Raw genomic sequence first — 21906 nt, 5'->3', positions numbered from 1 at the left:
AAGGGCAATGCCCAGTCTGGACCGGGAATGGAATGTCCTTGATGAGGTGAAAAACAGAACAAAGCAAGGCAATGGAAATAGGGGATGGCCGAGACTTCCCAAGCACAGAAGCACTGACCTGAGCCAAAAGCGGGTTAAGAAGGAAAAGCGAACCCGGTGCCGTGGAACGCGTGTACTGCAGAGGAGGAGTAGGAGAGAATCATGGAAAAGACGGAAGGGCGCACACAAGCACAGAGAAGAGAGAGAGCAAGTCAGACAGGTGTGGAATCGGCATGCGGCCAGGAAGGAGGGAGGCAGAGAGGGCATCTCTGAGACGGTGTTTGGATGGAGATTTCAGGACTGATAATGACCCCAAGCCGTGCTTTGGACCACAAGGAGAAGCCCCAGAGGCGGGTCATGATGAGGAAGTTCCTATCCAGGACCACAGGAGGAAATGTGCTGAGCCCCAACCCATGGTCTCAGACGCTTTCAGACAGGATGAGCAAACCCCAGACACCCAGAGAGAGCACTTTCCAACAGCAGAGGATAGCCCCACCGCCCCCATCCCATGCCGGGGTCCCTACATCCCAGCAAGAAGACTGGAAGCTAGCAGATGGAGTGCTGGTAGGCCAAAACACACAGCTCAACTGGAAGTGGATCGGTGGTGGTGAATTTTCCGGAAGGTTGGAGTCGAGTCGATCATGCCTTGCCCAAGGGACTTTCCTCTTCCAGATCATGGATGGCACTGTGGTCGGGTTAGGTGAGTTGAGCGCTGGGGGAAGGGGGCTCGGGTGGGGGTGGGATTTGGGGCATTCGCTTCATGAGCGCGACTTTTGGCATCTTTCCTACAAGTGTATCATGAGTTCCTCGTAAAGATTCCTTGTGTTTCTGTGTGTGCAACGGTGCCTCTCAGGATGCAGAGGGGCTTCCTTCCACGTGACGGTCCCAGGGCATGGCAAGGCAGGCACATTTGAAGAGAAGCCAGGGAAAGCGATAAGGAAGGAAAAAAGAATCCCACTGAGCCACACAGCCAGACACAGCCACGGAGCCACCAGGTCACGGAGGGGGTGGGGTTGGGAGGTGGCGGGAAAATGGGGACTGCCGGGAGTCCCGGGCTCCGCAGACAAGCCCCATCCCTCCACGGGCACGGCAGTTCCTTGGGCCTGGGCTCTGGCTCTGGCTGCAGGCGCTGAAGCCCATGAGGGAGCAAAGCCCCCCAGAAGCCCACAGTCAGTCCCCTCTCCAGCTCACAGGGCAGTCCCCCTTCCGGGATAGTCCCAGGCACACACTGAAGATTGGCCTGAGCAAAGGGATGCCACCACTAGGCTCCTGATCCTGCTTGCTCAGCCTAGCCCGGCCTGGCCTGATTCCACTCTGCACTCCGCAACTATCCATTTATGTAGCCTTCCTTCTTCCTTCCTCCCTGCCTGCCTGCCTTCCTCCCTCCCTCCCTCCCTCCCTCCCTCCCTCCCTTGCGTCCTTCCATCCGCTCATTTATCCTTGCATCCTCAGCCCCACGGAGAACCCCAGGTTCGAACGGGTCCACCCGCGCGCTTGCGCAGGCGGGACAGAAACAGCACCTCACAGGAGCCTGAGCGCAGGACTCTCGTGGGTGGGGGCGGAGCTCCGGGGCGGCGCCAGTTGCAAAGCCAAGAACCATGTGAGAAAAGGCGGAATATATAGTTGCTCTGATTTTGGACTGCAGTTCTATTAGGGGAGCAGGTCAGCTCGATAGCATGGGTCACTCACAAGGTCACCTTTACAGGCGGGGAGCCGGCCTATTAGGAAACCCTGCTTCTCTGCCCGCCCCGCCCCACAGGGATCTGGCCCCATCCATCTGTCCAAGCGCTGAGGAGCTTGGGGACTTGCCCCCGCCCCCTGCGCGCCTGCGCACCCGGGACTGAGAAGGAACTCCCCGGAGTTCCGGCGCCGCTGAGTTGAGTGCTGGGCTGTCCTCCGAGGCAGGCGAGGCCTGAGGTCGGTGAGGCAGGCTCGGAGGCGGCCGCTTCTCTTCTGAAGGAAACGAGCGCGGGACAGGCCAGGTTCTGCGGACCAGATCGAGGGCCTCAGGCCACTGTGCGTTTCCTCCGGAGTGAGGGCTTGTAGTTCTGAGACCGGGCGCCGCGGGGTTAAGCTCTGGCGGCGGTAATCGGGCGCCTCCCCGGCCTATTCTGTAATGCGCGACCCGGAGTTCCTGCGCTTTACTTTCCTCCCCTCACCTACCCAGGCCCGGGCGTAGGAGAAAGGTCTGGGAGGGAAGTGGGAGGTGGAGCCTCTGGGTGAAAGTGCCCGGCAAAGACGCGGTGGGCCGCCCCGGGGGTGGGCGGTTGTGGTGTCGGAACTACAGCGAACCCGGACACGGGTGGCCAAGGACCTTCTTCCGTCTCCCTGTTTCCATTGTGTATGCAGGTGGTGGGTAGCGAGGGTCAAGGGGGCGTGGACGTTTGTTGACCGAGACGAGAAACGCCTGCGGTGTAATGAACCCTGTTGGCTTCCCCAGCCCGTCAGTCTCCAGAGGAGGCCTGTGAAGTGAACCGAATCGCTGCTGCAGCTCTAAAAGCCAGGTTCTTTGTGAGTTTGTGCTGCTTCTTTGTTTCCGTGAAATGCATTTGGTTTTCAGGACACGGGATTTTTTTATTTCCTTCCCTTGGAATATCCTGCTTAAGAATGATCTACTTATTGATTTGGGCCTGAGGATTTCCCTACCTCATTAAGGGCAGGGACCTAATTTATAGATTCCCCATTCTAGTGCCCACTTAATTCAGTTCTGCAGTTAGTTAATCATGTGCTGTAAATTAAGTTGCTCTGTGAGCACAGCTTTTCCAAGGATTCTAATGATGGAAATAGCCCTATTGGAAGTTAACGTTTATGTTTTCTTTTTGACTGATTTGTTGAGTAGTAGTTTAGGGCTTTAGACGTCTGTAATTTTTACGGAGTAGGAGTGGGGATTTTTTTTTTCCCCAGGGGAATCCATGAGTGGAAATTTTTGGTACCAGCCTGATGTAGTTAGAGGTTTGGTAGCATGAGTTTGTTTTATTTATTTTTGACAAATGAAAAATTGTATATATTTAAGGTGTACAACATGATGTTTTGATATAATGTACACATTGTGGAATGGAATTGCTAACCACACCGACTAATTACATATCCATTACCTCTCTTAGTTAACCTTTTTTTGTGTGTGTGACGAGAATACTTAAGATATACTCTCTTGACAAATGTCTAGTTTATAATACATTATTATTATTATCTATAGTAACCATGCTGTGCATTAGGTCTTCAGAACTTCTTTATCTTATAACTGAACGTTTGTAGTTTGTTTTGGGTATGTCTTTGGATAGAGGAAGAGAGGTGTGTGCAGTGGTTGAAAATTTTGAACCTAGAGGGTTTTAATCCTGACAACCACTTAAATCTGAGTGAGTTTGGGCAGTCTTTCTGTGTTGCAGTTTCTTAATATGTAAAATCGGAATTATTATATACCTCACAGGGTTGTTTTGAAGATTACCTGAATTAATATCCGTTAAAGCTCTTAGAAGATTACCTGGCACATTAGAAGAGTGCTTAATTAATATTAGCGGCTGCTGTTAGTGATGATTCTTAGTCTTTCCCTATCAACTTTCTGTATTCCCAAGAATAATGGAAACGTGAAGTTAATTAGGATGAATACTTGCAAGCAGGAAAATGAATCCTGCTCAAGTGGACCAGAACAGGGATTCTTAATATGAAGTCTTTGGACTCTGTTTATAAGTTTTCAGGACAAGAAAAATCTAAGATATATACAGAAATATTGTATATATTTGTCAGTGGGTAATTTGGGGGAAGAAGTCTATCATTTCATATTATCAGAGTTGTATAAGACCCAACAAGATTGATTCTCACTGGTCTAGAATCAAAGTCTGGGATAACTGGGAATGACTTTTGGGATAATCTTAAAAAATTAGTATCTAGCAATTTGGTTAAATAACTCACAGTCCATACATATGATGGAATGTTATGCGATAATAAAGATTATGTTTATAAAGTCATAAGAAAAAACCATATAATGTAATATTGGGAAGTACTTATTGTTCTGAATAAAAAAAATTTTTTTAATTGTTAAGTTATATATGTGTCCTGAACGCTAAGGTAAGGATTAACAAGATCTTTTGCAAGGATTTAATAATTGATTATTCGTTGGCACGCAGGAGGGGTTAACTCAAATGATTGAGCAGCTGCTGTGAAATAAGCATTTTTTTCTGTCTGCTGTGCATACTGTCTCTTAATCTTTGGAAATGTCACGAACCAGCTTTGTGATCCTTCACAGAAGGATCTCTGGGTGTTAATGAACTACAACATTGAAGAACTGGTAAGAATTATTTTTTCAGTGACATTGATTTCCCTGTTGTTACCACTTATGCAGGCCTATTTAATCAGTTTTTTTAATGACTATAAGGTACACACCTTCCCAAATCATTAAAAAATTATTTTTAATGGGAATAGCTTTTTTAAAAAAATTTCTGATAATGTACTTAATGCAAGGCTTGTGAAATATTTAGTAACTAAGAAACCTAAAAGAGAAGAAAATTAAAATTATCTATAGTTCCAACATCCAGAAATAATCACTATTAATATTTAGAGCATATTTTCCCCAAAATATTTTTACAAGCATTGTGGTTTTATATATGGTTTTATTTCTGAATAGCATAACATTAATTGAAAATTTGAAAGAAACCAAGACCTTTAGTTGTTCATTTAAGAGAGGAATTCAGAACTCTCACTGATTTTGTAATACCTTCATGGATCTATGGAGAAAGGTGAAATCCCAGTGATCCCCTTTTGATCTGAGAAATCTTATAAGTATTTATAATTCTTAAGATAGAGATGGCAAATTGAGAGACTTAATTAAATTTAAAACTAATTTTAAAATCCCGGAATTGAAATAATGAGATTTTCTCCGTCTATTGATATCTGTTTGACTTTAACAGGTTAAAAAAATCTAATTTTTTTTTTTTTTTTTTTTTTTTTTTTGCGGTACGCGGGCCTCTCACTGTTGTGGCCTCTCCCGTTGCGGAGCACAGGCTCCGGAAGCGCAGGCTCAGCGGCCATGGCTCACGGGCCTAGCCGCTCCGCGGCATGTGGGATCTTCCCGACCCGGGGCACGAACCCGTGTCCCCTGCATCGTCAGGCGGACTCTCAACCACTGCGCCACCAGGGAAGCCCTATATATTTTTTAAACTGATTTTTTTTTATGTGTTTCTTGGATATTTTCTATTCCTTAACAGTTTTCTAAAACTTAGCATTTAATGATTACTTTATTATTCTATTTTGTGGATGTTTTATAAATTATTTAAGAAATCAGTTGTTGGGAAGTGATGTTCAAAACTTCCTAAGCAATTCCTTAAACAGCCTTTCTTAGGTCCTATTACTTAATCAGCTTTTCACTTCAAGGTCACGTGGGATTTCAGAGGTAGGAACGTTTAGGAATATGGCATTGACTTTTGCCAAGTTGGGGTACAGGTGATAACTCTGAAGTATTTGGCTGAATTTCTGAAAGAGTCTTAGAATATGAAATGGACAGTTCTGCTATTTTATGCCAGAAACTTCATCCTCCTGATCCTTCATTTGAGTGAGAGTTTGAGAAATGAATTAATGATAATCTTACAAAAATTATCTTAACCTCAGAGAAGATTTGGGAAAGGAAGGCGAAATAATCTAATTATACAGCATAGCTCAGTTGGAAATGGTATTTACATAGTCATAATAATGGAAACTGAATATCCATTTACCCTGTAATAGAACAAAACCATATTGGAAGGATAGGGAGATGGAGCTACGCATACATGCAGTGGGAGATGGGTGGATAAAAGACAGCCAGAACTATGCTTTCCATAGTAGGAAGTCAGTAGATAATGGTTAAAACTGAAAATTCAGAAGTAGCAATATTAGCATGTTATTTGAATATATGGTGTTTAAGTAACAAAAGAAAAAGCTAAAAGAGGTGAAAATTGTTGCCTCTAGATTTGGAAGATGGAAGAAAGAGTAGCAGGGATGGAATTGTTGGGGCTTTTTGTGATATTCCTTGTAGGGCTTTTTGTGATATTCCTTGTAGGGCTGTTTTAAATTTATGGCCAGGTGCAAGTGATACAAATTTAAAATTTTTTGATTAAAAAATTAAGAGACTCCAGAGGAGAACAAAATAAAGATCACCTGGGATACCATCCAGTAGAGGTAACATGATAAAATTTTATTCCAAGTCTATCCACAGACTTTCATGCACACACATAATACATGTATGCATATGTATGTAGTTTTCTTGCGAAAAATAGAATCACACACAGTACTATTTTCTAACCTGTCTTCTTCTCCCAACGATATGTAGTGACCATCTTTCCATGACATCAAATAAGAATTTTACCTTTGTATTTTTAGTGGGTGTTTAGTTTACTGTTGTGTGAATGCATGATAATTTATTTAACCTTGTTGAAGGATATTTAGGTTCTTTCTGGCTTTTTTGGTCCCATTATAACCATTTTCCACATATCATTTCATTCTTTCTACTTCATCCCACAAGTGTCCATTTCTCCACAGCCTTAGTGATACTCTGAAGTATTATCAGTTTTTAAAATCTGCTAATCAAATTCCTTTAAATGCAACTCCTTAGTTACTAGTCAGTTTTAACTAGTGGGTTATTTCTACTTTCTAGAGAATTATCTGTACTCACTTTTACAAATTCACTTTTCGCCAGCCTGGATACCAAGAGAATTGGGTTGGTAAATGAGATCATATAGGCAGAACTGATGATTCTTAATAGGAAAATGGTGAACAGTGAGCTCTGAGGATTCTGGTAAAGATAGTTCAGCCTTGAGGAAGGGATCCCAATGTGCAAGTACAGTCTTGCCATTATAAAAACCGCTAGGCATGATCTGTGCAAGTGATTCTCAAATTGTGGCATCTGGACCAGCAGCATTGGTATCAACTTAGGAACTTTTTCGAAAGGCAAATTCTCAAGCCCAACCCCAGACCTAGTAAATACCTTGAGGAGTGGGGGCCTGCTATATTAAAAACTGTATTTTAATAAGCCTTTCAGGTGATCTGATGCACACAAAGTTTGATCACCAAACCTGCCCATTATGATCACTTGGGGAAGGTTTAAAAATTCTGATTCCCAGGTCACACTCCCTGCTAATTAAATTAGAATGTTTGGGGGATGGGAGTTAGGCATCAGTATACTTTAAAGATCTGCTGGTGATTCCAGTGTGTGGCAAAGTTTGGGAAATTCTTGTGTGTACTATTTTCTGCCTTCAGGGTTAGGGAGGCAAGTCAGATTCCTGACTCTCAGAAGGAAGTTCTGGTTTAGATGGTGTAGCCACTTCTCAGCTGGGGAAGGTGGGAATGAGGGGAGATGGCTCTGCTCAGGACAGGTCTGGACAGCCTATGCTCAGGTCCAGATGAGCCTCGCTGGGGTGGGGAAGTAACTGGAATCTCTCCTGCTAAAATGGCTGGATATGTCCTTCCGTGCAGAGGAGTTTGCTCTACGTCTATCCTTGTGCAACGATTTTCCTGTCATTTTGGGGAGGGCATGTATTTGTCTAAATTACCTCTTACCTTTCATCACTTGTTTGTGTGTTGGGAGGGGCGGGTAGAGGGGTGTTGCATGTAGGAATGGAAAAGTGGTGTGAGTTTTTAAAATTTGGGAGCTGTGAGGCAATTTTGTTCTTATGGCTTCATATTCTTCCCCCAGCTTTTAGTTTCTGTGGACTCTGCTTCTCCAGCAAATGACCCTTGAGAAAAACTAACCAGTTTCTTGCAAATCTGAAATCATGGCTCATGTAAGTTGATATTTCTCTCTATTTGAACTGCTGTAATTTTTTTCAGGTTATGTAAACATTTTCATTAGTTATCCCAAAACTTCCTAACTGAGCCCCATCCAACAGCTTTTCCCTAGTTGCTCCCACTCTAGTGAAGGATGGAGCCAGATAGCCTGGCCCCTCCTGTGTGCCCCTCTCTGTGTGAATTGACGAAATTACTCAAGGTCTCCTGTGTGTTCAGTCTTTGTCTAGGGCAGAGATAAAGCAGAAATGAAGTCCCTAGAGGGAGACAACTGATAGGAGACTCTCAGGATTGGAGAACACTTTAGAGCAACACTGTCCAATATTAAAAATACAAAATTAGTGCCTTATTAGCACAGTAGGCCTCATGTCAGTCTCATAATAAGTAGAGAATAATATGCAAGGCACATATGTAATCTTTTGTGTCACGTTTTATTTATTATTTAAAAAAATTTTTTAAATTAATTTTATTTTATTTGGGTCTTCATTGCTGCGCGCGGGCCTTTCTCTAGTTTTTTGGTGAGCAGGGACTACTCTTCATTGCGGTGCGCAGCCTTCTCATTGCAGTGGCTTCTCTTGTTGCGGAGCACAGGCTCTAGGCACGTGGGCTTCAGGAGTTGCTGCACATGGGCTCAGTAGTTGTGGCTCGAGGGTTCTAGAGTGCAGGCTCAGTAGTTGTGGCACATGGACTTAGTTGCTCTGCAGCATGTGGGATCTTCCTGGACCAGTGCTGCAACCGGTGTCCCCTGCATTGGCAGGCGGATTCTTAACCAGTGTGCCACCAGGGAAGTCTCTAGCGTCACATTTTAAAAAGAAACGGGCAGTTAATTTTAATGCTTTATTTAACCCAATATAGCAAAATATTATCATTTCAAAATGTAATCAATATAAAAATTACTGAGATATTTTACACTCTTTTTTTTTCTCTAAAGTCTTCAATATCTGGGGTATATTTTATAGTTACAGCACATCTAAATTTGTACTAGCTACAGTTCAAGTGCTTAGTAACCAGGTGTCTAAGGTAGCATATTGGACATTGTAGCTTTAGAAATTTTGTGTAACCTAAATTGTAGATATAATTGAATATGTTTAAGGGTATAGAAATAATCTAAATAGAATCATTAAGTCCAACATATCTATTAAATGGAGTATTTTATAATAAGTTAAAAATATTCAATAAAAGATTTGTTGTAATAAGGGAAAGTGCTAATGATACATATAGTGATGAAATTGGGTCTGGAAGACATTCTTTAATTTTGTGCAAACTCTACTTTTTAAAAATAGAGATTTTATGGTTCATCTGGGGGGAAGAAATTCCATCGATTATTTTTTTCTAACCCTTAAAGGGAAAGAGTTAGAGTAAATCACATTTCTGTTTTTGGCCACACCTTGCAGCATGTGGGATCTTGCCTCCCCAACCAGGTTTCGAACCCGTGCCCCCTGCAGTGGGAGTGTGGAGTCTTAACCACTGGACCGCCAGGGAAGTCCCTAGAGTAAATCACGTTTATTTTTTTTAGGCCCGTTGCTAGCAGTATTTTTATGGACACTATTTCAATTAATTGTGAAATTCTTTTCTTTTTTATTTACAGTATTGTGTTAGTTTCAGGTGTACAGCAAAGTGATTCAATTATTTTTTTTCAGGTTATATTCTATTATAGGTTATTACAAGATAATGAGTATAATTCCCTGTGCTATACAGTAAATCCTGTTGCTTATCTATTTTATGTATATATAGTAGTTTGTACCTGTTAGTACTCCTAATTTGTCCCTCCCTCCCTCTCCCTCCCCCTCCCCCTCCCCCTCCCCTTTGGTAACCATAAGTTTGTTTCTGTTTTGTATGTAATTCATTTGTATTATTTTTTTAGATTACACATATTAATGATATCATATAGTATTTGTCTTTCTCTGTCTGACTTCACTTAGTATGATATTCTCTAGGTTCATCCATGTTGCTGCAAATGACAAAATTTCAGTCTTTTTTATGGCTAGCATTCAGTTGTACATCTTAAGCCAGTCTTCTGTTGATCGGCACTTGAGTTGTTTCCATGTTTTGGCTATTGTAAATAGTGCTGCTATGAACATTGGGGTTCATATATCTTTTCAAATTTTTGTATTTTCGAGTTTTTATTTTCTCCAGATATATACCCAGGAGTGGGATTGCTGGATCATATGGTAGCTCTATTTTTAGTTTTTTAAGGAACCTCCATTCTGTTCTCCATAGTGGCTGCACCAATTTACATTCCTACCAACTGTGTTAGGAGGGTTCCCTTTTCTCCACACTCTCTCTAGCATTTATTATTTGTAGAGTTTTGGATGATAATCATTCTGACTGGTGTGAGGCGATATCTCGTTGTGGTTTTGATTTGCATTTCTCTAATAATTGGTGATGTTGAGCGTCTTTTCATGTGCCTATTGGCCATCTGGATGTCTTCTTTGGAGAAACATCTGTTTAGATCTTCGGCCCTTTTGGACACGCAGGCTCAGCGGCCATGGCCCACGGGCCCAGCCGCTCCGCGGCACGTGGGATCCTCCCAGACCGGGACGCGAACCCGGCTCCCCTGCATCGGCAGGCGGACGCGCAACTACTGCACCACCAGGGAAGCCCCTTCGGCCCATCTTTGATTGGGTTGTTTGTTTTTTTGGTACTGAGTTGTATGAGCTGTTTGTATTTTTTGTATATCAACCCCTTGTTGGTCACTTCGTTTGCAAATATTTTCTCCCATTTGGTAGGCTGTCTTTTCGTTTTGTTTCCTTTTGTGCCCATCAACAGAAGATTGATGGTTTCCTTTACTGTGCAAAAGCTTTTAAGTTTGATTAGGTCCCATTTGTTTGTTTTTGCTTTTATTTCTTTTGCTGTTGGAGACTGATCTAAGAAAATATTGCTACAATTTAGTGAAACTCTGATTAATTACCTGAACATATCTGGAAATAAGTAAAATTAGGTATCCCACAGTTATATAGGAAGCTTCGTCTGTAGCAGTAGTAGGCAAACTACAGCTTGTGGGCCAGATTCAACCCATGGCCTGTTTTTGTACAATCTTTGAGTTAATTACTTTTTGAAAGAATTGTTTTTAAAAAGTAGGGAAAGGGGAAGGATATACAAATAGTGACAATATGTGGCATGTGGCCCTATACAGAAATAAATAATTTTACAAATTAAACATGGGTTTGTCATTTCAGGATTTGGTGATGTTCAGGGATGTAACTGTAGACTTTTCTCAGGAAGAGTGGGAATGTCTGAACTCAAATCAGAGGAATTTGTACAGAGATGTGATATTAGAGAACTATAGCAACCTGGTGTCACTGGGTAAGTTTATCTGTGTCAAGTAATGTAGAAATTCACATGACTGAATTTCAGGGCTATCCTTCTAAAAACTAGCCAAATATCTGCTTTGTAGTTTGGGAATAGGCACCTTCAGCTATTAAACTATTAAATAGCACCTTTAGCTTCCCCATAAATCAGTGACGTTTACATTTTCCTTTGACTTTTCCATAATTGCTTCTCTTGAATGACAGTTTGATATAAATTCTTAGACACTCAGAGCAAAACCATTTTCAAAGAAATCTGGTTTCATACTCCTGTAGATGGTCTATTATCTATTAACTTACCTGCAATGTGAGTAGGAAGACAGAGGTGTCTGGATCTACAACATACCTATTGAAAAAGCTTATACAATGTATATGATACTGGGTTAAATCAGTAGTTTGTTAAAACTCAAGTGGACACATTCAATTTATCATGACAAACATTATCTTTTAATTGATTTATGATTAAAAGTTTAAAATATATGAACTTTGCATTTAACATTGGATGAATATACTGGCAAGAAACTATATTCCTCTTAGCAAAGTACTGAAAGAAAAGCAAAAATAGTACCTAATAAACATGTATAGTGCTTACTATGTACTAGGCACTCATCCAAGCACTTTGTTTATTAAGTCAAACCTCACACAATCCTATACATTATTATAATAATGGTATACATTATTTTATATATTTTTATGTATTATTTTATATATTATTATATATTATTTACGTATGGGTATATATTATTTTTCCAACTGAGAAAACTGAGGCTGTAAGTTGTTCAGGTGACAGAGGCAGGATTTGAAACCAGTGCTCTCAATGATTACTTCCTCAAGAGACAGAGGCTGTATGAATTGGCAATTAAAATAAGGCACTATTCCTATCTCTCTGTTCTTGTGATCCTGAAGTAACTCTCATATCAATGTTTTTCTGTTCATTTACTCTTCTTTGTTCTGAAGCCTTAGTCAAGTATATCCTTTCTGTATTATGTTTTCTCAAGGAGGATGTTCCATTTCTAAACCAGATGTAATTACTCTGTTAGAGCAAGGGAAAGAACCCTGGATGGTTGTGAGGGATGAGAAAAGAAGATGGAGCCTAGGTGAGTAAGTGCTAATAAGGAAAGGTAAGCTATTGTGGCATGGCATATTCCTGCTGGTGGGGAAGGAAACACACCACTTACATGTTGATTATGAAGGAGAGACCTGAAACCTGGGAAGAAAACTTAGATTTCAGTCTGAATCACCAAAGAAATTTCTTCTTTACTTCCATTTACCTCTTCTTTCTTCACTGTCATGTTTCTTTCTCATTTCAGTGGGAGAAAGCTTTCTTCACCAATGACCACCATTTTACCTGTATTTTGCATCTAATTTCTTTCTAGCTCATCTTTTGTATTTGGCATTTATGTATGTATTTCTTCATTGCCTTCTTTTCATGGAGTTTACATTGTAGTAGGGTAATCATACAATAAACAAATGGATTACTAAATATCATGAAGTGATTAAGTATTATAAAGAAAAGTGAGTAGGATAAGAATATGGAGAATTATGATGGGTTAATGGGGTAATTTTAGATAGGGTGGTCAGGGAAGAGGAACCATTTGGCAGAGGCTCTTCAACTTGTCAAAGATGGAATCATTTGAGCATCTGTATACATAACTGCAATGTATTGCAACCACATAAAATACCGCATGCTTAATTCCATAAATTCTTAATGATACTAACAGCAGATTGTTCACCATTGGAAACTACTAGAGAACTAACTTATTTGGAAAGCATAAATTTAAAGGAAAAAAGAAGCGTTTATCTTGTCTTCCTTGTAAGAACTGTACCAATAGGTAATAGATGGAGGGATGTTTTTCTTAATAAAAGTATTCAGTGAATAAATGAAGAATGATAGAATATTATCATTTTGGAACCCATAGTGAGCTATTAGATCTAGGCACTGAACATCAATGCTGATAGCATCACAGAAATAGAGACAATGAATGAAGGGGTGAATGAAAGGATACAGTATGACCTATGAAGTGGGCCTAAGTCTAATGGAGCTTCTAAAGCCACCAATTTATTGGAGGAAAATAGAGGAGCATGTTCTATTACACCTTGGGAATATAGTCAGCAAAATGCAGAATATGAGAAATGCTATAGGGTCAAAAACAGTTCTTCAACAAATAAATTGTAAGGCAAGTCAAAAGGTAGTAGGAGAGGGACTTTCCTGGCAGTGCAGTGGTTAAGAATCTGCCTGCCAATGCGGGGGACATGGGTTCATTCCCTGGTCCGGGAAGATCCCACATGCCGCGGAGCAGCTAAGCCCGTGTGCCACGATTACTGAGCCTGCATGCCTACAGCCCATGTTCTGCAGCAAGAGAAGCCACTGAAATGAGAAGTCTGTGCACCACAACGAAGAGTAGCACCTGCTTGCTGCAACTAGAGAAAGCCTGCGTGCAGCAACGAAGACCCAACGCGGCTGTAAATAAATAAATAAATAAATAAATATTTTTTAAAGATAGGACAGTCTGTAGGTTTTAGACATGTAGAAGACATGTCAACCATTGTACATTATGGACTTTGGATCAGTTATTATTATTTTTAAATTGTTTAAAATGTTATGTATGAGATAATTGGAAGTGTGAACACTGATTTTTGATGTTCTTAAAGAATTACTGTTCATTTTTTCAGGTTTGGATAATGGTATTATGATTATTTTTTTTAATCCTTTTAGAGATACATCCTGAAGTGATTACAAAAAATATTAGATTATGGGATTTGCTTCAGAAAATGTGAGGAGAGTGGATTAGGGTCTGCATAGGCCAGTACTGGGCTTGGTTGGTGGTTGCTGAGGCTGGTCCATAGGTCATGGACATTTATATTTACTCTTCTCCTTTTGTGTATGTCAGATATGCTCTGTAATAAAATTTTGTTTCTCTTAAAGTTACTGGGAGATAAAAGGAAAAGAAAGTGAGAAGTGAGGCAGTGATGAAAATAAATATATATAACTCTTGGAGGAATTTTGCCATAAAAGCAGACACATGGGGTACAGGGAAAGTATCTTAAGATGTGATGAGGTATTAGAACATGTATATAGGCTGAAGGGAATGATTTCAAAGAGGAAAATTGATGGAGTAGAGAAAGAGGGAATTCTGTAAGCAGTGACTTTCAGTAAATGGGTAGGAGTAGGAGTCAACTTATGAAGGAAAACCAATGCATATGATAAGAATATGGACACAGGTTGGTTTGATAACGTAGTGAAGGGGAGAATAACATTTTTCTTTAAATTGCTTCTGATTCCTTGATGAAATTAGCAGTAAAATTATCAGCAGAATGTGAAGGTTATTTGGAATTCAGTATGGATTATTTAATATTGAGTTGGCCAAAAAGTTCATTTGGGTTTTTCCATAACATCTTATGGAAAAACCGGAATGAACCTTTAGGCCAACCCCATATTTGATTGGTTTTGATTTTCAGAAGTACAGTTCTGTGGTTATAGGGTTTTAACATTTACAGATCTCTGGATGTATTTACCCTGGTGTTAATGTGCCTAAAACTGCCTCTGTCATAAATATTCTGTATCTGTATCATCTTGTATCAGCAAAAGTTATTGAAGACATTATATCTCAGGAAACTAATTAACTCTATGAACAGGTAATTTACTTCATATTTTCTTTTTAATTAAAGCTAGTATCCTGCAAATGGAAATAATATTTCTCCTTTTACATTGCTTTAAGATGGGTTAATATTTTGCTTTCACATTAGCATTATTTACTAGAATAAAGTCCTCTGATTCAGTAGAATACAAACTAATATTTGGTTTATTAATTTTGAGAAGTTAAATATTTTATATATGTCTTTTGATATTTAGTTTGGCCTTTTGTTTTAGAGTTGGTCCAATCAATTTTTTTCTTGATTAAATCACACATATAATACATAGGCTATTATTTCCAGTTTCAATTTATTTAAAGTAGAACAAGAATCTAAAGATACTTGTAAAGCAAACTGTGTACAGAATCCTTCATGACTTTTTACATTTCCCATCAATCTTTACTATTTTCTCACTCATGCCTATTTTGAGAACAATGCAATGTGCATCCCTAGCCAGAACTTGCAAAGTACTGAACCTAGTTTTCATAGATAGAAATGGTTGTCTTTCAGTTTCTTGAAGGGGAAAGAACTGGCATAAACAAATTTGGGAACAATTATGGCTGACTTTTTACAGAAATCTTAAGATTACACTTCAGTTGTTTATACAGTTGACCCTTGAACAACATGGGTTTAAACTGCGTGGGTCCATTTATACATGGGTTTTAAAAAATAAATGTGTATTACAGTACTGCATGACCTGAGGTTGGTTGAATCTGTGGATGCAGAACTGCGGATATGGAGGTCCAACTGTAAAGTTACACACAGATTTTCAGTGGGGGGCAAGGGAGGGGTTGGTATTGTCCCCTCTAACCCCTATGTTCAAGGGTCAACTGTAGTATAGTCTCCTAGATGAGAATGTTCAGCGTGCCAAGGTCTTAATCTGACATGTCATTTAGGTGGGGAAGCCATATAAGAGTCTCAGCTTCACCATATCCACACTGGGAATGTTTTGTTTGTTCTTTAAATTAAAATGTTCAAATTCTATAAGATAAGTTTTATAACTTCTACTTTGTTTTTTATGAGTGAATAATGGACATTTTGCCCTAAGTTTGTTTATACTTTTATTTTGTGCATTTTCTACTCACTTCCTTTATTCCATTACTTTTTCCATTGTTTAATGTTTCTTATACAGTTTGTATGGGCTTTTCTGCTGTATACACTTTCTCATTTTTCTTACAAATGTTTGGGCCTTCACTTTTGATTTTGACTGTGACTTTCCTTTAGATCACTGGTTTTTAATTTTTAATTTGCAAGTAAATCCTTTGAAATCACCATCTTAATAACAACTGTCATACTTTTGTACCTGCCTGCTTATTTTCTACTGTTATGACTAGCTAATTACTGTTCATTTTATATATCATTTATATCTTATTTGTCTTAATGAGACCTTAAATTGTTTTTTTCCCCCAAATTTCTACAAAATTGTCGTAGTTTTATATTGCTTTCTTGAATGGGGAGATAGAGACAGACAGACAGGAGGAGAGAGAGGGAGGGGGAGAAAGAGAGGAGTAAAGGAAGGAGAACAGGAGAGAGGGAAGGGAGAGGGAAGCACGGAGAAAGACACTCAGATTTCATAGGGGTATTTTCTGTGCCATTCATTTTTTTGTCTCTGCTCACAAATTATCTACACTATTTAAATCATTGTTGCCTTTTAACGTCTTTTTAGTATATCCTTTTTAAAGTAAACTTATTGAAATATAAATAGATATAAAAAATACAGAATTATAATATGTGGCTCACTGAATTTTCACAAAGTAATTACACATTGATTCAGAAATAGAGCTTTACTAGTATATCAGAAGCTCCCTTCTAACTTTCTCCAGTCATTCCTCCCTACCAAAGTTAACTACTAGCCTGACTTTTAACAAGTCCATAGATTAGTTTTACTGTTTTCAAGCTTTATAAAAATGGAATAGTATAAATTCTTTTATGCCTGGCTTTGTTTACTCACCATTATGTTTGTGAGAATGATCCATGTTGTTGTGTGTACTTGTAGATTATTCATTCTCATTGCTGTTACAATTTGTCTCATTGCTCTTATTGCATTGTGTCCACATATCTTAATTTTCTTTGTCATTCTTCTGTTGATGAACACTTGGATTCTTTCCAGTTTGGGCATATTAAAAATAATGTTGCTGTATTGTAGATTTTTTAAAAATACCTTTTTCTTTTTGAAAAATATTGAAATCTTATTTCAAAAATTTTGAGAAAATATACATTTGAGAAAAATACCTCTCTGCTCAGAATTTCATTAGCATGTTACTCTTTTATAAACCTGTTGCTGTGACTGAAAAATCACTCATATATTTTTAGGCAGTACCTAAATGGCATTGGCTATGAAGACTTCAGGGAGAATATAGGAAAGGGTATGAAGGAACAAAACAGGTTGAGTATTTGTAACATAGTGTGTATAGTTAATAAACTCAAATGAAGATAAATAAGTAGAACCTTTTATTACCTTGATCGTGAAAGTGAGGTTCACTCACAACTATGCAAAGTAGAAAATGAACTGAAGTGGAGATATCTGCAAGTGAAAGTGGAGAGGCCATTGGAAGGATGATCAGGTGTACAGAAATTTTTCCATGTATGTATTTGATTGAGATAACTTAGATGTGCTTTTGTTTCCCATCTCTATAGGAAGTGATTAAAAAGAAGGTGTAAGATTGGAGGCAAGGCAAAATATACATTTTTACTATTAACTAATTATGGAAATTTAATAATTAATAGTTACTGTGTGCTATGGGTTTGTTATTCAGTGATAAGTGAAAGATTGTTTCTGCCCTTGGGGAATCATAAGGTAAGAAAATAGAATAAAAACTGGGAAAGTTAATGAATATACCACAGCAAAATTGAAAAAAGTGTTAAGAAGCAAGGAACAAGTTATTGGGATAGCAAATAAAGGATATAAATTAGATGAAGTCAGCACAGGTAGTTTTTCTGACTTTTATCATGATACCTAAAGGGTGAAAGGAACCCAACCATGTGGAGAGCCCGCCAGCATTCCTGGGAGATTTAACAGCCAGTAAGAAGCTCTAAGAAATGGAAAGATTGTAACATATTTTAGCAACTGAAAGGAGGTAAGTGTGACAGATGTAGGGTCTAAAGGGGGCAGTAGCTTGAGATGACATCTTTTGGTAAACAAAGGCCATGTTATTCATAATAAAGTGTTTCTACTGTATTCTTATTAAAAAGAGAAATCATTAAAAAGTTTAGATAGAGATCTCAGACTTTGATTTGCTTCTGAATTATCTGGTCTTAACTCATTTTCTTTATTCCTCTTAGCTTTTTTCAAGCTACATGATTTTTAAAGAGTTTTTAAGCACATTTTCTTCAACTGGACTTTCTTTTCTTTCCTGTTATAAAATTATTTGCTTATTTGTTTACTTTTTCTAGAATAAGAAAATAGCATGTGTTTATCTTATTTTCTTTCAGATTTGGAATCCAGATATGACACTAAAAAGTTATTTGAAGTAAAGGATGTTTGTGAAATGAATGTATCTCAGTGGGAGATAATGCAAAGAATTAGAAGTTGTGGCCTTGAAGATTCCTTTTTCAGGAAAGATTGTGAATATAAAAAGTTTGAGGGACAAGAGGGTCCTCAGGAGGCATATTTCAGGCAAGTGAAAAAAACCACCTCTGAAAAAATGCCCAAGAACAAAAAACGCACATCTCTTACTCTGTATCAGAGAATTCACAATAGAGAGAAACCCTATGAATGTGGGGATTGTGGGAAGGCTTTTAGAGTACGCCAGCAACTCACTTTCCATCAGAGAATTCATACTGGTGAGAAACCCTATGAATGTAAAGAATGTGGAAAAGCCTTTAGACAGTGTGCCCACCTTAGTCGACATCAGAGAATTCATGCTTCTGACAAACTCCTTGAATGTAAAAGATGTGGAAAAATCTTTACATGTGGTGCAGATCTTCGTGTACATCAGAGAATTCATGTTGGTGAGAAGCCCTATGACTGTAAGGAATGTGGGAAGGCCTTTAGAGTGCGAGGACAACTTAATCTCCATCAAAGGATTCATACTGGTGAGAAACCCTATGAATGTAAGGAATGTGGGAAGACCTTTAGACAATATGCACACCTTACTCGACATCAAAGACTTAATATTGCTGAGAAATGCTATGAATGTAGGGAATGTGGGCAGGCTTTTCTGTGTAGTACAGGCCTTAGAGTACATCACAAACTTCATACTGGTGAGAAACCCTATGACTGTAAGGAGTGTGGGAAGGCCTTTAGAGTGCGGCAACAACTTACTCTCCATCAGAGAATTCATACTGGCGAGAAACCCTATGATTGTAAGGAATGTGGGAAGACCTTTAGTCGTGCCTATCATCTAACTCTCCATCAGAGAATTCATACTGGTGAGAAACCTTATGAATGTAAGGAATGTCAGAAGTTCTTTCGTCGTTACTCAGAACTTATTTCACATCAGGGTATTCATATTGGAGAGAAACCCTATGATTGTAAGGAATGTGGGAAGGCCTTCAGACTATTCTCACAACTTACTCAACATCAGAGCATTCATTTTGGTGAGAAACCTTTTAAGTGTAAGGAATGTGAGAAGACTTTTAGACTGCTCTCCCAACTTACTCAACATCAGAGTATTCATACTGGTGAGAAACCCTATGACTGTAAGGAATGTGGAAAGGCTTTTAGACTCCATTCATCACTTATTCAGCATCAGAGAATTCATTCTGGTGAGAAACCATACAAATGTAAGGAATGTAAGAAGGCATTTAGACAACATTCACATCTTACTTACCATCAGCGAGTTCATAAGGTCACTAAATAATTATTAGAAAGCCATCCATTGTGAATTTTGTGTTAAGGAGCAGTAGAAAATAAATTCTGGAGGAAAAGTGTTTGAATGTAGGAATCCCTTTTGCTTCATGCTCAAAATTAAAATAAGAGGTTTTAAAAGAACAGGTTAATTTAATGAATACATAGAAATATTTCATCACCATTCAAACCATGTTAAACTTTAGGAAATTCTTTCTAGAAAGAAACTCTCTTAAAGGAGTGAATGTGGAAAAGCTTTTGATCTTACCTGTTATCACCTCTATTCTTTCATCTGTACAGTATACCTGTGGAAGTTGCCAGGGCACCAGCTCATTCTGGAAATTGATAAATAAAAGGAAGGAAATGTGATTTAGCCTGCATTTCCTGTATAAACTATATTTCAAGGCAACTAGAAGTTGATGAGGTAAAGTTCTTTATTAGAGATTTTTACAGGACATAATGAAATAATGGATCTAGGCACAATTCTCAGTAGAGGTGTTAAGACCATTAGGTGAATGGTTGATGTCAACTTCATAGTGAATAGATCAGGTTGACAACATCTGAACCCACTGATCAATTTTAATCTCATCAAAAATAGGACAAAACATTTTGTGCCTCTTGATATGATACAATAAGACATACCATTGACAAAAAATATTGAACCTGAATCTAATTAAAGCATCAAGATCTAACTCACAGTTTAGAGAAAATTCAGGAAACAAGAACAAATTACATGATTCAACAAGAAGCAGACAAATCTAAAATGTGGGTAATTCTACAAGAGTAATGACAGCTTCTCAACCAATAAAAGATTGAAAAAAGGGAGGTGGAACTCTTAGATATTAAGAGTCTTAAGAGATGTATCAATCAAATGCAATGAATGAGTGGTTCTCATTTAGATCACATGTTGAACAAGTGTAAAAAAGACATTTTTTATGACAGTTGGGGAAATGGGACTATTGACAGTATTAGACAATATTAAGAATTATGTTCTTGTTAGATGTACAAATAGCATTGTGTTTATGTAAAAGTGTCTTAGAAATTAGCAAGTTTATACACATAAAATGATATGTCTAGAATTACCTTTAAAATGCTCATGCAAAAGAAAAGTGAAGACGGATAACTTGTTTGTCAAAATCATGGTAAGATGAGTCAGGTGCGTGGTTTTTGCTTATTTTGTTTTTGCTCTTTTCTCTATTTTCATGTATTTTAAATTTTCCGTAATTTTTTTTAAAGATAAAATATCTGTGAAATTATAACCCACTTAAAGTGAATGATGTTTGTAAATGGCTACATATCAGAATTTACGGATGTTGCTAAAGTTTTACACACAGGGATATTAAATGTGCTATAATGTATTTGGGAAATTAAGATTGAGGATCCAGATTTTATCTAGTTCACCTAATGCTACATCTGTTTTAGTGCCTGTCCCATAGTACTTCGTATATTTCAAGAGTGAGTAAAAAGAGCAATTACAACTACTTGTGGAAATTAATGGAATAGAATTGTATTATCTGATAAGGTAGCTGCTAGCAACATGTTGAGCACTTAAAATTGAGCTATTGAGAGCCTGAATTGTGGTTAGTACAAATTAAGATGGTGTTAAGTGTAAAAAACACACGAGGTTTTGAATACTTAGTTCTAAAAAAATATCTAACAGGTCAGTTTCTCACAGCATTTCTCTGCTGTTGTTGGGAAGCTGTGATATTCAGTGGATTGCATTACTGCATAATACAGAGCCCAATTTAAGTATATCTCTGCTCCCAAGTAGCAGCATGTTTACACACTGAGGTCTCTTTGGTTCTACACTGAGTCAGGCTAAATTTTTTTTCTTCATAAAACGTTGCATATGTTTACAGCTGAGTAGTTTTCTCAGACTGTTTTTAGCCTGTAGATGTTTCGGCATCCAAAGGCCCTTTTTTGCTTTATACTGTTTACCACTAAGTTCAAGCTTGCAGTGCTTCAAGTAGTACAATTCTCTTTAAGACTGTGTTTTCTATGATTTTTATTAGGGTTCATTCAATTAGACAAAAGATCAACAGGCTCTTCTCTGTATTGGGTTCCCTGTGAGGCTATTGTGGAAAAACGACTTTGAAATTCTTAGAAGCCACGCTGTTTCACAGAAAGGATGAAAGTTGGCTTTATCTTTACCCTGGGGTGACATTTTCAGGACAGTACCACATATTTGAGTTTTCCTCCCCTCTCAGGCCCATTATAACTTTGAGAACCCTTTGCTACTTGTAAACACTGTCATGAACCCTCTATTTCCTTGAAATTCTACTTGAAATATGCACCAATTGATATAATGAATAGAATGATTTTTTTTTACTCTGTTAATATGATGGATTACCTTCATGGATTTTCAAATATTGATTAAGCCTTATATCA

General features: G+C 38.5%; 1 protein-coding gene across 3 annotated transcripts; it reads left to right on the top strand.

Annotated features, from left to right (window-relative positions):
* The first annotated feature begins 1911 nt into the window (after positions 1 to 1911).
* Positions 1912 to 21906, top strand: LOC114483841 (zinc finger protein 30 homolog). 3 transcript variants are annotated; one of them, XM_007124018.4, is made up of 7 exons: positions 1912 to 2055; positions 2389 to 2550; positions 4164 to 4324; positions 7700 to 7787; positions 10968 to 11094; positions 12095 to 12193; positions 18162 to 21906. In XM_007124018.4, exons 4-7 carry the CDS (start codon positions 7779 to 7781, stop codon positions 19529 to 19531), a joined length of 1605 nt encoding a protein of 534 aa, XP_007124080.1. In that variant the 5' UTR covers positions 1912 to 2055; positions 2389 to 2550; positions 4164 to 4324; positions 7700 to 7778; the 3' UTR covers positions 19532 to 21906. The 3 variants fall into 3 exon arrangements, with proteins under 3 accessions (XP_007124080.1, XP_028333944.1, XP_028333946.1); XM_028478143.1 differs by lacking the exons at positions 1912 to 2055; positions 2389 to 2550; positions 4164 to 4324; positions 7700 to 7787 and having other exon boundaries at positions 10950 to 11094; XM_028478145.2 differs by lacking the exons at positions 1912 to 2055; positions 2389 to 2550; positions 4164 to 4324; ... (1 more) ...; positions 10968 to 11094; positions 12095 to 12193 and adding an exon at positions 12201 to 17806.

The sequence above is a fragment of the Physeter macrocephalus genome, chromosome 17, assembly GCF_002837175.3.
Source record: "Physeter macrocephalus isolate SW-GA chromosome 17, ASM283717v5, whole genome shotgun sequence".
NCBI lineage: Eukaryota > Metazoa > Chordata > Mammalia > Artiodactyla > Physeteridae > Physeter > Physeter macrocephalus.
Note: the sequence above shows the minus strand (reverse complement) of the source record. Positions and strands in the feature narration are given on the sequence as shown.

Bases quoted from the DNA above. Each gene is read 5' to 3' on its own strand.
- LOC114483841 (XM_028478143.1), top strand. From the start codon at position 10,950: ATGGGTTTGTCATTTCAGGATTTGGTGATGTTCAGGGATGTAACTGTA. The intron at 11,095-12,094 runs GTAAGTTTATCT...TGTTTTCTCAAG, and splicing joins TAGCAACCTGGTGTCACTGG to GAGGATGTTCCATTTCTAAA. The intron at 12,194-18,161 runs GTGAGTAAGTGC...ATTTTCTTTCAG, and splicing joins GAAAAGAAGATGGAGCCTAG to ATTTGGAATCCAGATATGAC.